Source organism: Petromyzon marinus, chromosome 24 (genome assembly GCF_048934315.1).
Source record: "Petromyzon marinus isolate PM22_M1 ecotype Great Lakes invasive population chromosome 24, UKy_Petmar_22M1.pri1.0, whole genome shotgun sequence".
NCBI lineage: Eukaryota > Metazoa > Chordata > Hyperoartia > Petromyzontiformes > Petromyzontidae > Petromyzon > Petromyzon marinus.
Window position 1 is genome coordinate 13,173,190 of NC_133690.1, and position 14,892 is coordinate 13,188,081.

General features: G+C 43.6%; 1 protein-coding gene across 3 annotated transcripts in view; it reads right to left on the reverse strand.

The window, feature by feature from the left end:
- The window catches only part of ANO4 (anoctamin 4), a 164,666-nt gene that overhangs the window by 42,086 nt on the left and 107,688 nt on the right, over nucleotides 1–14,892 (reverse strand). For all 3 annotated transcript variants that reach the window (XM_032959970.2, XM_032959969.2, XM_032959971.2), the window contains 2 exons: nucleotides 11,962–12,083; nucleotides 2,971–3,105 (listed from right to left, as the gene is read on the reverse strand). In XM_032959970.2, the coding sequence (XP_032815861.1) occupies nucleotides 2,971–3,105; nucleotides 11,962–12,083 (257 nt within the window). The remainder of the gene's footprint in view (nucleotides 1–2,970; nucleotides 3,106–11,961; nucleotides 12,084–14,892) is intronic.

Below are 14,892 nucleotides of genomic sequence, written 5' to 3' on the forward strand. Positions count from 1 at the left end.
ACTTGCAGTGGGGTTAAGTGGTGGCCATGGATGGCTGACATTAATAGGGAGTGACCCTGTTTTTTTTCCTCCACATGGGTCACATGCATGAGAACCCATCTCTTTCATTATACTGATACTCAAAGTGATATCACCAATACAGAAAGGGCCAATGACACATTTTGGCAGTGCAGTCGCAGGCTATATATGATTCAGCTGAAAAGAATAGAGATGTTACTGCTGATGTTAATAAGGCAATTTCACATCGGACAGGCTTTGAGTATATAATTACTTTCCCGTTGCTCTGTTTGGAGGTAAAAAAAAAATGAGCTATCTCATTCCTTCCTTTATCAACACAGCTCTGCTCTGCTACATTTGAATAAAGCAGATTTGACAAGGCCATCATGTCTTGGACAATCCTTCCACTTGGCTTATGCCAGCTAAAGGGACGATTCAGGATTCCAAGTTCCTTGGCTGCTGTTTGTGTGCACGCTTGTGCGTAGAAGGTGTTTGGGTGGCTGTTTCCTGAAAGTTGGCACAGCAAAGAACACAGCCGGTGCATCTGCCAGTCATCTCAGTCAACCCAAGCAAGGCACCTGGGTCTGTCCCGTGACCTCCTACCAGCGAGCCTTCCGACACTTCACTTCACGTGGACTCAAGGTGCACCTCGCCTAGTACAAGCAACCGCCACTTCGTGGCTAACGCAAATTAAGTGAAATGGTGTCCCCCATAAAAAAAATCCACAAGCTTCAGTGAAAATTATGCATTCCAGTGATTGCATATTATTGATATCCCATGCAATCTACTTTGCTCCTTAACTAAATATGCATTCAGCTTCGATACATCGCTCCTGTACACGTGAAACATAAAGGCTGCTTTATAAATGACTATATTTTGACCAATTTGTCAATCTACAATGTGTTAGTTAAAAAACTATGAAATGTACACCCTACTGCGTTTATATTCAAGTGATAAAAAATACCCTTCGGTGAATACACGAACATTGGATCAAAATAAATACAGCTGCTCTGTTCTAAACAATGAACAAACGCTTGCATGTGTGTTTTGCTGGATAATAGCTGCGGTAATAGAATAGCATTGCTCAATACATTGCACTACCAATTGCAGCTGATGGAAAAGTTACGACGTTAATGGGAATAAAATGAAGGAAAATATTGGAGCTCAAAAATAAAACCGAGCAGGCTAATAATAAAGGATGAGTGGTATCACTCAGAAAAACAAAGGTGGACATGATGCTTGTATTTGTAGAACAAAAACCAGAATTATGTTCTGAGCAATGCTCATACATTATCATCCAGTTTTGTAATCCTAAGCTTCGTAATAATAAAAGGTCACATTTATAATTAAATTCAGAACATTTGTCAATTATCCTTCACTAGGACCATCCTGTTTCTTTCTGATAGGACATGTTCGTGAACAGAAGTCCCAGATCTTTTATTATTTGCCTTTGACAACCCGACCAAGTGTTGAGGCACCAATATAGTGCGACTATGCCACGACAACATTGAGCCGAGGAAGTTTGCATGTACGTATGTTGAACTTCTTTCGGGCCGCACGTAGCCATCCGCACAATGAACCATCCCTCACGGTGCCGCGAAGCAACAATCCATCCGGCACCTGCACACGAGCGGATTTCAACGCTCCATCTCCACCGCGGACGACCCCTCTCTGGTGCATATCCGCCTTTGGCTGCCACTCTGGCGTTAGTCTCGACCAATAGCCATTATAGCTTCGAGCGATGTGCCCTGTCAAAGCTCATTTACTTTTTGTTAAATCAACGGTCATTATGATGTCTCCAACTTGCGTTATATTTCTCTAATCCGTGGGTTCCACTTCCTGTGGCTCGGTGTAGTCCGAGGCAGGTGCCTCTTAATGATTTCTAATCAAATTTTGATTTAAAGCTTTCGTGACTGCAGTAATTCATATTCTTAGTTTTTTCGGTAAAGTCACGTTGAAGAGAAACAACAAAATAATATTTTGTTGTTTCTCTTCAACGTGACTTTGAAGAAGAGAAACAACAAAATAATATTTTGTTGTTTCTCTTCAACGTGACTTTACCGAAAAAACTAAGAATATGATTTCTAATCAGTGAATAACACCTGCTGTGATACGCGGATCAGAGGCATGGAAACTGACAAGTAAAGTGGGGGAAATCTGAAAATGTGTACAATACAAGGCCGTGGAAAAAAGACTTCTGGAATCCCTGTGATGGTCTGCGAACGCTGCTGCTCTTGGAAGAGACCTCCACGAGAGGGAGTTCTAGATAGCGCCTCGAGTGCAGATAGCTCTAGAGGGCCCCTATCGAGGCTATTTTGGCCTACTCTTCCAGGTGGTATTAGCCATTCCCCACATGACTTTTCACACGACCTGCCGATTGGCAAACCGTGGTGTACTGCCGAGTGAACAGAGGCGGGGGGGGGGGGGTATTTAATAAACTTTCACATTTTCTTAAACTGTTGTGCTGGGAGATCGAGCCACTGACCAGTATGCTACTTATGCCACCACGATAGAACTAATTTTGGAGAAATTGTGAATTTGGTAGACCAAGTAGGTGGAAGATATAATTTGCACGTTTTCTTTGTAGGATCTGTAACATGCAAATATGATGTAAAGAACAGTCTACTAGTATAACACGTAGGCTTTCGCGACCAATATTATTCATAATAAAGGTTTTTGGGTTAGATCGCGTAAGTATTAATGTGTCGTAACCCTCCACCACCCGACACAGCTAATTATTAAGGGATTTGTCACGTAAACAAAACGTCAATTATTTACTACTTCAGCCCACAATTTGAGTAGACGTTTCGCTGGTAATTACATCCAGCATCATCGGGCAATTTGCCAGAATAGTGACGCCATCCACCTGCTTCCGGTCTTAAACAGAGCAGCAGGACGACGTCATCACTACTAACCATTACGCCACGTGGCAGAATCCTCATAACAAATGGTGTTCCACCGTGCACTACCAACCTGACCTGGCTGGTGTTGATGGTGTAACAGCCGTACAGGAACACGGCAAGACCCACGGCAGCCGCTGGGATCAGCATCCCCGTGTACCAGCCAATCCAGGCAAAGTACAGCCCAATTTTCTCTCCAAAGTACCGCCTGCAAAACATGGCATTGAAGTGTAGGTCAGGCTCAGACATTATTCCGTGTGTGTTAATTTCAGTGGCAAAAAAAAGACCTCACGTTTAAAAGTCGTGTGCAGTATTGGTGTTGAGGTTTGTCTAGATGAGTCAGTTGTACACAATAGCTAAGATATATATTGCAGTAAGGGTGGAACATTACATGGATTAAGTAATTAAAATTGATTCTTAAGTTCAATATACATGCACCAATGTGTGTGTAATATCTAACAGAAAGGGTCCTTGCCTATAAACAACTGGCAGTTCAGCATTAGTTCAAGCAAGCCTCACACTGCAGATGAGACACCGAATGTCGAAATCGGTCCATAGTTTGCTTGTGTTAAACCAACGCTGCTGAAAAAAAAAATGTACTCCCAGAAGGTCGTGTGGCCGGTTGGATGTGTAATGTTTTTTTTTGGTTTATACGGAGACAGATTTGCAAAGGATGCATTGTCCAAGTGCTGAGCACTGTATCGATACACCCTCTTTGGTTTAGTCAGAGAATTCAATGAACCATAGTTACGCTGGATTTGTTCATCGTGTAACCTTCGCGCGTGCATTTAATAAAAAAAAAACATTCGAAAATTGCAGGTGAGATAGCTATATGTAGGAATAAAAGCGAGTTTTTGACATATTAAGCACTTAAGTGCTTATAAGCATCTCAAAGTGCTTCACAATAAACGAAGTAAAACATTTTAAATAGGCGAGTAAAGGGATAATAACACATTAACTGAAACCAGATGTTGTTAAACCACCCCTCCCACCCCCCAAATTTTGTTTAACTTAGGCTAGACATTGTAAATACTTGGGGGTGATTATTTTATTTCACCACGAACCACTCACCCACCGCTCATTAAATCCCGAGTTATTTAATGTTGAAAGAGTGCACGGCCCAGCGGTTCATCTTAAGTCTCACAAAGTACAGGGAACAAAGATGCCCGCGGGCAATAAATGCTTGGGTCTGGAACTGTGCCGTCTTGGTGGTTATACGAGTTTATCAATTATTCTACCAGATATGTGTTCAATTACTCGACCAATCGGATAATATGAAGTAACTGGGGGGTGAGGGGGGGTCTCTACTTTCCACCTGTGCCGCTGAATGGGAGGGAGCTGATGACAGGGCTTGGTGATGTCATTCGTCTCATTTTACAAAGTACAGAAGAACCCCGCGCCCCTCCCCCCTCCTTCACGACGGTAATTTGTTCCACTCGACGGGTCGTTAAGCGAGTTGGTCGTTAAGCGAGTATAGGAAATGCACGTCAGAGGCTTAATTCGTTCGGATAGCATCGAAAGTTACCCCTGTTTCACCCAAAAACGTACTTTATAATATTTAAACAATGGATATCAATGAATAAAGATACAGACAATACTATAAACACGTAATGCTAGAAGAAACATGGTTAATCAATCCATTGTTTAATATTTACTGGACCGACAACAGCCCGTCGTTAACAGGGGAATGGTCAGTAAGCGAACACATTTTTATGGAGGCACTACACTACTATACACAACACTATACACTACACTACTATACACTACACTATACATTACACATTGGGCTCTATGGAGGCCCGTCGTCAAGCGATTTTACGTTAACAGGGGTGGTTGTTAAGAGGGTGTATACTGTAATACGTACTTGAATTAAACTGTGATATTATTAAATCATGACAATTCATGGCATCGTCAGATACGGGGGTGAACTGTTGTACGAAATGGCCTCGTGCCACGCCTGCAATGTAAACACAAGTTGTGAGTTTTGGAAATGTTGTGGGTTTACTCTCCAACACAGTGCGTGCTGAACTAGTAACAAATTGGCATGTTTTGTTTACGTGACAAACCTTACTAATTGGCTGTGTCGGGTGGTGGCGGGTTTAACGACACATTTATATTTATGTGATCTAACCCAAAAAAAAACCTCTACAGGGACTCCTATACTTACGAACGAGTTAGGTTCCAGAGGTCTGTTCGTAAGTCGATTTGTCCGTAAGTCCCACTTTACTCTGTCGATTCCAAACATGTTGTACGGCATGCACACTATACACGAGGAATTGCTTTATCAATTGTATAATTTCCTGTAGATTTAGATGCCACTGGTTCTTCATGTTCTACAGATGTAGATGCCACCACCACCATCTATTGCGCAGCGACTGAACTTCGGGCTCTCGATCCGAGCAGGCAACTGGACATACGGACAGGATTGTTCGTATCTCTGAAAGTTCGTAAGTCGATTGTTCGCAAATAGAGGATTCCCTGTATTATGGACAATGTAAACAAAACTGATTAATTCTTGGATCATCAGCCGAGGCTCGGTCACGACTTGAGATGGCCTGTATTGAGAAACCAACACCACGTCTTGCAGAAACCCAATCAGGCTCAGTGATCCCACTTCCTAGTACTGACCCGGGCCTGACAATGTATCGGTGTCTAAGCTCCGACAAAAACAAGCCCCAGGGCAGTATTCATTTCAGAAATGGCCTTATGGCATGAGGCAGTGGTATAAATAGGTGCACAATGCTATATCCCCCCCCTTCCCCTCGTATTTGAACATAATAAAGGTTATATTCTTAGTTTTTTCGGTAAAGTCACGTTGAAGAGAAACAACAAAATAACAAAATATATATAAAACAATAAAAAAATTCTCACGACGTTTCGACCATAACTCAAACGGTCATCATCAGGTGTGTCGGTTTGCATAAATTAATTTTTAAAACGGCACATTTATTTATTTATAAAAAACGTTGGCGTCACGCGCAGCGATTGGCAGTTTGCCCAGGACTAGTCCATCTATTTTTTTGAAAAGAGGAGGGGGGGGACGAAATTTTTTATAATGTATGCTGTCTGAAAGCCACTGTAAGCGTGAACAATCAATCAAGAACTGAAATGATTTATCAAATCTTTCCAATGATTGCTAAAATAGAATCCATCTTCTCGGTTGAAATTGTCTCTGTGCTTGTATATGTGGATAGCCTCATGAACGAATCTCTCATGGAAGCCAGATGGCTTACAAAGAACCTCCGTCTTGGAAAAGTCAATGGCATGTGAGCCTACTGAATTAGAACAATGATCTGCTACGGCCGAGGTGTTGGTCCTACCGTGTTTAAGGTCTGCTTTATGTTCACGAATGCGGTCCGAGACATGGCGTTTGGTTTCTCCAATGTAACTACTACCACAGAGGCAACTTAGTTTGTAGACACCAGGGTATTGTATGTCCGGAATCACATCTTTTACAGACGGAACCAGATCACGGATTTTATGTAATGTGTTGAAACGGACCTGGATCTTGTGTTTATTCAAGATTTTGGAGATCTTTTTTGTGAACCCAGCAATGTAGGGTAAAGTGATGGTTTTGAAAGGCTCCTCAAGAGGGTTCTTCTTCATGGTTTGAGTGATAGCTTTGCGGATTGTATAGTCGGAGTAACCATTAGCCCTAAGAGCTTGGTGTACGTGCTTGAGTTCACTGCTTATGTGTTCCTGGTCGGATATGCATTGGGCTCTATGATACAGAGTCTTGATGAGAGAATTCTTCTGTGATGGATGGTGGTGGGAATCCGGTTTCAGATAAGCATCCGTATGGGTAGCTTTCCTGTAGACAGAGTGGCTCATTGAACCATCAGGTCTCTTTTTAATTAGGACATCCAAAAAAGGTATCTTGCCATCTATTTCGTTTCAACACATTACATAAAATCCGTGATCTGGTTCCGTCTGTAAAATATGTGATTCCGGACATACAATACCCTGGTGTCTACAAACTAAGTTGCCTCTGTGGTAGTAGTTACATTGGAGAAACCAAATGCCATGTCTCGGACCGCATTCGTGAACATAAAGCAGACCTTAAACACGGTAGGACCAACACCTCGGCCGTAGCAGATCATTGTTCTAATTCAGTAGGCTCACATGCCATTGACTTTTCCAAGACGGAGGTTCTTTGTAAGCCATCTGGCTTCCATGAGAGATTCGTTCATGAGGCTATCCACATATACAAGCACAGAGACAATTTCAACCGAGAAGATGGATTCTATCTTAGCAATCATTGGAAAGATTTGATAAATCATTTCAGTTCTTGATTGATTGTTCACGCTTACAGTGGCTTTCAGACAGCATACATTATAAAAAATTTCGTCTCCCCCCTCCTCTTTTCAAAAAAATAGATGGACTAGTCCTGGGCAAACTGCCAATCGCTGCGCGTGACGCCAACGTTTTTTATAAATAAATAAATGTGCCGTTTTAAAAATAAATTTATGCAAACCGACACACCTGATGATGACCGTTTGAGTTATGGTCGAAACGTCGTGAGAATTTTTTATTGTTATATATATTTTGTTATTTTGTTGTTTCTCTTCAACGTGACTTTACCGAAAAAACTAAGAATATGAATTACTGCAGTCACGAAAGCTTTAAATCAAAATATAATAAAGGTTTTTGGGTTAGATCGCGCTATTATAAATGTGTTGCAACCCTCCACTACCCGACACGGCCAATCAGTAAAAAAATGTGTCACGTTAACAAAACGCCAATTAGTTACTTCTTCAGCCCACCGGTGTGTTTGAAGAGTGAATCCACAACATTTACAATCTGATTAGTACGACGTTTCGCTGGTAATTACATCCAGCATCTTCGGGTGATTTTCCAGAATAGTGAAGCTATTCACCTGCTTCCGGTCTTAAATAGTGCAGGATGACGTCATCATTGTAGAACCCCATCAGGTTTCGAGATCAGAGGCCGAGGTGGGGGGGGGGGGGTATTGAAATTATGTAATAGATCAGTAATCAGCCACGTAGCATTTGACTCCTCTATAAGGAATTGCAATATGTATTGTGTATTACCTACTATAATCACCCAGAAATGTCTGTCCGTCCCGCGTGTGACGTCACTCCACATGAGGCCCACCCCCCCCACGTGACGTCACTCCACGAGGCCCACCCCTCCTCATTAATATTACTGAGTTTTTGATTTTTACACTAACGCAGAGGAAGGTCGACAATAATGTATTACGCAAAGTCGCTTCAAATATAACGTTTCTTTACAGAAAGTAACGGTAAAAAATAAATCTACGCAGTACAGTGCTACATCCATGCGTGACGTCACTGCAAAAGAGCCCCCCCCCCTTCATTAATATTCATGCCCACGTGGAAATGTACAAGAAGGTCGCGCACTCCACATGCCGCACCCCTCCCCTCATTAATAATCATGAGCGGGTGACGTCACTCCAGATGCGGCATCCCTCCACAATAACCATGAGGGGGTGACGTCACTCCACATGCCGCACCCCTCCCCAATAACCATTAGCGGGTGACGTCACTCCACATGGGGCAACCCCCCCCCCCCTCATTAATTCTTTAATAATCATGAGCAGAACAATTTTTCTATTGAATAGTTCAGATTCACTGCAATATACATCCGTCCTTGGACGGGAAAACAAGCTCGTTACTTAATAATTAGCTTCCAGGCTGCACTGAGTCTGTAGCTATCACAGCGGTTGAAATTATTTGTATTCTTCACAATTTCGATTGATTCTCTAATTAGTCTTGGCCAGTACTAATTAGTTTTGCATAAGACTTCAACGTCATAAAAATAAATTGAATGTCCTTGTCGGCAAGCATGCTCTGCCACTGCTGACAGCTGTGTTTGAAATAATTTCATGTTCCTTTGGTGTTCTTTTAGTCTTACGCTAATGTTACGTCCCATCTGTCCAATATAGCATTTACTGCATGACCAATTGATCCGATCTACGCCTTCTGTTGATAACTTCGGTAATTCATCTCTAGTATAAGACACTAGTTTTAGAATTTTGTGTACCGTACCAAATCTCACTTTCATGTTTTGCTTTTACAAAACACGGGCTAATTTGTCAGTAACTTCTGAGATATATGGTATTTTAATTGTTTTGATAATCTGATCGCTTTCAGTAGTATTGTTGTTCGGTCTTGATTTGGCATTCAATGCTCTGTTAATTTGAGCATTATTGCAGTCATTCAGTCGTAGTGCTTCTTTAACCTGTTTTAATCTCTCTCCTGGGACTTTCAACATCTGACATTGTTTTTGCCCGATGCAAATTACCGGCAAAACGTCGTACTCAAATTTTAAATGTTGCGGATTCACTCTTCAAACACAACGGTGGGCTGAAAAAATATCTAATTGGCGTTTTGTCAACGTGACACATTTTTAACTGATTGGCCATGTTGGGTGGTAGAGGGTTGCGACACATTTCTAATAACGCGATCTAACCCAAAAACATTGATTATGAATAATACTGGTTGCGAAAGCCGACGTGTTAAACAATACTTGAATATATTGTCATGATTCGGAGTAACAGTTAAATTCGAGAATCGATTATTTATTTTCCCGTTCTTACCATCTCACGTGCATTGTTTTCTCGTTTTGTTCCGTCTCATTTGCATAGTTCTGTTGCTACCTTTAGTCAAAAAGTAGAGCTGGTATATCCCTTGTATATAACGTGCACAACACTATAATCATCAATCTTGATTCGAAGCTTTCGTGACTGCAGGAATCCATACTCTTTGGTTATTTCGGTAAACTCACGTACAAGGGAAACAATAAAATAATAAAAAATATAAAACAATAAAAATTATCACGACGTTTCGACTGCAACACAAGCAATCATCATTAGGTGTGAAAACCACAGCAAGAAAATGTTCTTGCTGTGGTTTTTGCAAGAGCATATTCTTGCTGTGGTTTTCACACCTGATGATGATTGCTTGTGTTGCAGTCGAAAATTCGTGATAATTTTTAGTGTTTGATATTTTTATTGTTATTGTTTCCCTTCTACGTGACTTTACCGAAAGAACCAAGAACATGAATCCCTGCAGTCACGAAAGCTTTAAAACAAAATTTGAATCAAAGAGTATAGTAATAATCACTTCACACATTGTACAATTCGATGAATGCCTCAGGAGCATAAGAAGTCGATTTCAATCGACGGATAGATGCATCGTTACACGCCTAGAGCAAATACAAGGGCCATTGCTTCAAGACCACGGTTTTAAATCCGGTCTGTGTGCAAGGTTTAATGTAATTTCAAACCTGCGTGTGACTTCAATGGCCATATTATCATCTCGAGGAAATTTGTTTGAGTCAATGATGTCTCTGGTGATAGAATTGAATTACATGTTTGCTACGAGCCTGTTGATTTGAGTGGTGCACGCTGTGTGATGCGGTCAACACAGCGGGACACCGGCTTTTGAAAACACTTGCGATAACTCAACATGAAAGCCAAAGGAAAGTTTAGACATTTCATTCATATTTCCCCATCCGACCGGGTGGTGCAGTAGTTAGAAAGCGCGACTCGTAAGCAGAGGCTTTCGAGTTTAAATCCCGGATGGGGATCAACTCAGCTCCTGATTAATACAAAAATAAGTACTGTAGCTCTTTGTGGGAAGTAATAGACGTACCCCTGCCATAGTAATGTGGAATTTCCACATTGGCTCAGGAATTTATACAGGATATGAGCACAAATCCAAAGTTATCTTGAGTGGGAAACCGATTTTACTTGGAATAGATCCCCTATCCCTCTGGCCATATCACTGGAAATGCACCCAATATCGTAGGATCTGACGAGCAAAGTAGGGTGGAACCTGAATAGTCAAACTAAAACAGTCCTGTTTCTTCACCTGAGGAAGGCTACTTGTGTTATGGCCGAAACGTCGTGAGAATTTTATTCTGTCATTATTTTTTTTTATTATTTGATCTCCATTCTACGTGACTTTACCGAAAGAACCCAGAAGATGAATCCCTGCAGTCACGAAAGCTTTAAGTCGAAATTTAAAACGAATGTGTTTTTGTATATTTTACCAGGCAAGGTCCAAAGTGCAGCCAAAGTTAGTTCTTTGCTGTTTGGGTGATCGTTGTGCATTGCAGGGTTGTCAATGGTTGTGGAGCTACACTGTGGGCAGCAAAATGCATCGTCGTACATGGACATCTGTACTCCCCCACATTCACCAACCCGCACTGACCAGCGTGGTGAAGTATGGTCAAATAAATCCCCATGACGCTCCACAGTGCAAACGGTGTGAGGGAAGAACCCCCTCGTCCAGCAGTGGACTGACAGAATGCCACACTTGCACGAATACATATCCCTATCCAATGTAAACCCATTTGACTCTGAAATACTTGAATCCCCCCCCCCCCTACCTTCAGGAGTCGGCTGAAGGTGCCACGCTTGTTCTGGCTGGGACTTGACGAACTGGGTGCTTCACGCCTCCAATCTCCTCCAATCTCCTCTCTCTTCTTAAGGTCAACGTTAATTAAAACACAAGTTTCCCCTGCCTGGTCACCGTGCCGTCAGCTGAAACCTGGTCCCTTAAAACCAATTTTAAGCACTTCATTTGTGCAATATTCCTTCAGAACCCTATACTCGTTCTCTGCAATATTAATGTTTTCGTCTTTTGTTTTTGTTGCTGCTGTGCTTACACACCACGGATCTCCCTGGTAAAATCGCCGGGCAACTGGCTAAACAGGACCATCATCATCATCAATGTAACAAATCAAATCAACTTTCGCCCTTTCCCGTTCCGAGACATGTGCAAGTTGCAGTGGGATGCCGTTCACCACTGAATCTCGGAACGCGCAAGAGGTTAGCGTTAATTTTATTCAGAGGCATAGGCCCCGCTGCTTTTAAAGACGTTGTACTCACCGCGGATAACTTTTGCGAAATTACTGCAACTCTACGATAGCTGGCGCCAAACTGTGCCACACGCCCTCCCGCATGGCCTTTTAAAATTCAGAATCTGTTCCGTGCACGTACGTGATCGGAATGGGAAAGGGGTCAAGTGGTTCCGGGGGGGTCTCCAAGCCCACAGCCGCGTGCGTCAGTGCAGACCTGATGAGGTCCAGTGGCTGGTACTTGTACCACATGCTCCAACATGCCCACCGCTCGTACAGCAGGTGTCTGTGGTTGTCTGCGCCGTGCGTCACGATGGGATTGTTGCTCTTGTAACTCCCCTGAGTGAGAGATGGAGATTATTCACGTCGCACGCGGTACACATGTGAGATGACAACATGCCGGTGGATTCAGATGTTATTTGGGGGAAAAAAAAACAGTTTTCTATCACGCAGCTGTTCATTTAGCAAAATACGTTTGTCATTGGGCTTAAAACACGGAATCTAAATGTGTTACAAGGATCAGCAAAGTCACCCTGTCCAAATGCGAAGTTTGTTTGTTGAATTAAAGAGAGCGGGAGGATGTGCTTAATGGCGCTGTTGGTTGGTTGCGATTGTGCTATAGAGAGTCTTAATGGTGAATGGCTGAATTACAATAATTTTCAAATCCTAATCATCCTAGCATTCATTTATTGACGGATGTTTGTTTTCATCATCAATATCATCATCGTAATAATCACCATCAGCACCATCCTAGTAATGATGTATGGTAAGATGTTTGTACATTATTCTGCTAAATAACTCAAGAACCAAACGTGGGGCAAAGACGAGCACCCTGTGCATACGGTCGACGTGTCAATTGTACACCCAAGGTGTAGCCAATGTTAGTTACAAACAATATTACATTATTACATTATCTTGTTCTACATTCAGAAAATGTTTCATCCTTCAAATTTGTATTCCTGGGTGCATTTGTTTGACTTTGTCTTTATCAGTCATAACCAATTTCGGTAAACAAATTGAGCCATATGTTACAGATTAACCACAACATTAATCTATGACTCATCCATCTCCGTGAATTTGTTTGACATAAAACTTTTGTGACTGCAGGAATTCATATTCTTTGGTTCTTTCGGTAAAGTCACGTAGATAGATCACGCAAAATGTATTTCTCTAAGACGATGGTACTTTGCAAGCCTACTGGCTATCAACAAAGATTCGTTCATGAAGCCATCCATATGTAGTGACATCGGGGATGTCACTGTATGGTGCCGGCCCAGAAGGGCCGTGGCGTTCGATGCACCGTGATCGCGTACACCCCGTGGTGGGTGTAGTACCAGCCCTAGCGGGAGCGGGAGAATGTCAGCCCAGGGACAGGGTTGCCTCGGGCCATGGTACTCTGGTTGACCCCGCAGACACGTGATCCGGAGTGTCCACAGAGAGGCCCCAAGGTGGGGGGACTAGGGGGTGATCACGTGTCCGGGGAGAGCTCTCGAGAGGGATCGTGGGGGAGCTAGAAGGCTCCAGAAGGGGGCGGGGCCAGGGGCGGGGCGGCCCCGACCCGTGCGGGGGTATAGGGTGGGTCCCTGAGAGGGACCGGGGTCGCTGCATTCTACAAGCTGAAGCTCCACGTCCACCAGCTGAAGCTCTTCATCTCAAGCTGGAAGCTCTACGTCTTCCGAGGCAAACACGTGGTCGCGGACCCGAGTGAGGCCTGACCCTTCGTAGCAGTAACTCCTCTGTATAGAGTAGTCAGCTGGGTGGTCACCACCCTAGGCTGCATCTGGTGAAGGGGCAGTTACCCCTTTGTGTTACGTGTTACAAATAAATGTGTTGCCTCTAAAAAGGAACAACGTCTGCGACTCAGTTGGACTCACTACACATATATACAGACACAGAGAGAATTTCACCTGAGCAGACGGTTATAAACTCAGCAATCATTGGAAAGATGTCATCAACCACTTTGGGTCACGACTTGATTTGTAATTTCTTGTCAACCTCCACCGTCAGCAGTGTGGATGTGTGGAGCGAGGTGCAATTCCCCCCATCTCTACCCCCTCTCTCCCCCTATCTCTACCCCCTATCTCTCCCCCCTCTCTTCCCCATCTCTACCCCCTCTCTCCCCCTATATCTACCCCCTCTCTCTCCCCCTATCTCTACCCCCTCTCTCTCCCCCTATCTCTACCCCCCTCTCTCTCCCCTATCTCTACCCCCCTCTCTCTCTCCCTATCTCTAACCCCTTTCTCTACCCCTATCTCTCCCCCCCCTCTCTCCCCCTATCTCTACCCCCCCCCTCTCTCCCCCTATTTTTACCCCCCTTCTCTCTCCCCCTATCTCTAACCCCTTTTTCTCCCCCTATCTCTCCCCCCTCTCTCTCCCCCTATCTCTCCCCCCTCTCTCTCCCCCTACCTCTACCCCCCTTCTCTATCTCCCTATCTCTAACCCCTCTCTCTCCCCCTATCTCTCCCCCCTCTCTCTCCCCCTATCTCTAACCCCCCTTCTCTCTCCCCCTATCTCTCCCCTCCCTCTCTCTCCCCCTATATCTACCCCCATTCTCTCTCCCCCTATCTCTCACCCTTCTCTCTTCCCCTTTGTCTTCTGCTACATTAACATTAGCGGCCCCGCCCATGCTGCTGATACACTTGGACTACGCCACTTACCGCTCAGCACGAGCTCTATGGCTCTCGTGCCCTGCCCACTCACAACTTTAGCTTGTCCATGCATGCTGCTTCACGGCTCTTGTCCCCCACTCATTCTGACACTTGGGCTACGCCCATTTTAAACCTTTATAAACAGTTGCATTCGATGCTTAATCCCCTTTTTCTCTCTGCCTGACGACGAACGCTTGTGTTGCGATCGAAACGTCGTGAGTTTAAATTTTTTCTTATTATTCTTTCTTATTTTTCTTTTCTTTTCTATCTACGTGACTTTACCGACAGAACCAAAGAATATACATCTCCGTGAATTGAATTCACACTTGCGCATGTGCCACAGGTTTATAACGATAGATTGTTGGTGCTTTCGGGGGTGCTTGACCTTCTCACAATCGTTAAGGGCCTTAATGATGGTGGACAGGCCTGAGTAAAGTAGCATGCCAGGGAATCGGAGCCATTTCCTGTTCACCTTGGGGTGCGACAGTGATGTCCTCTGG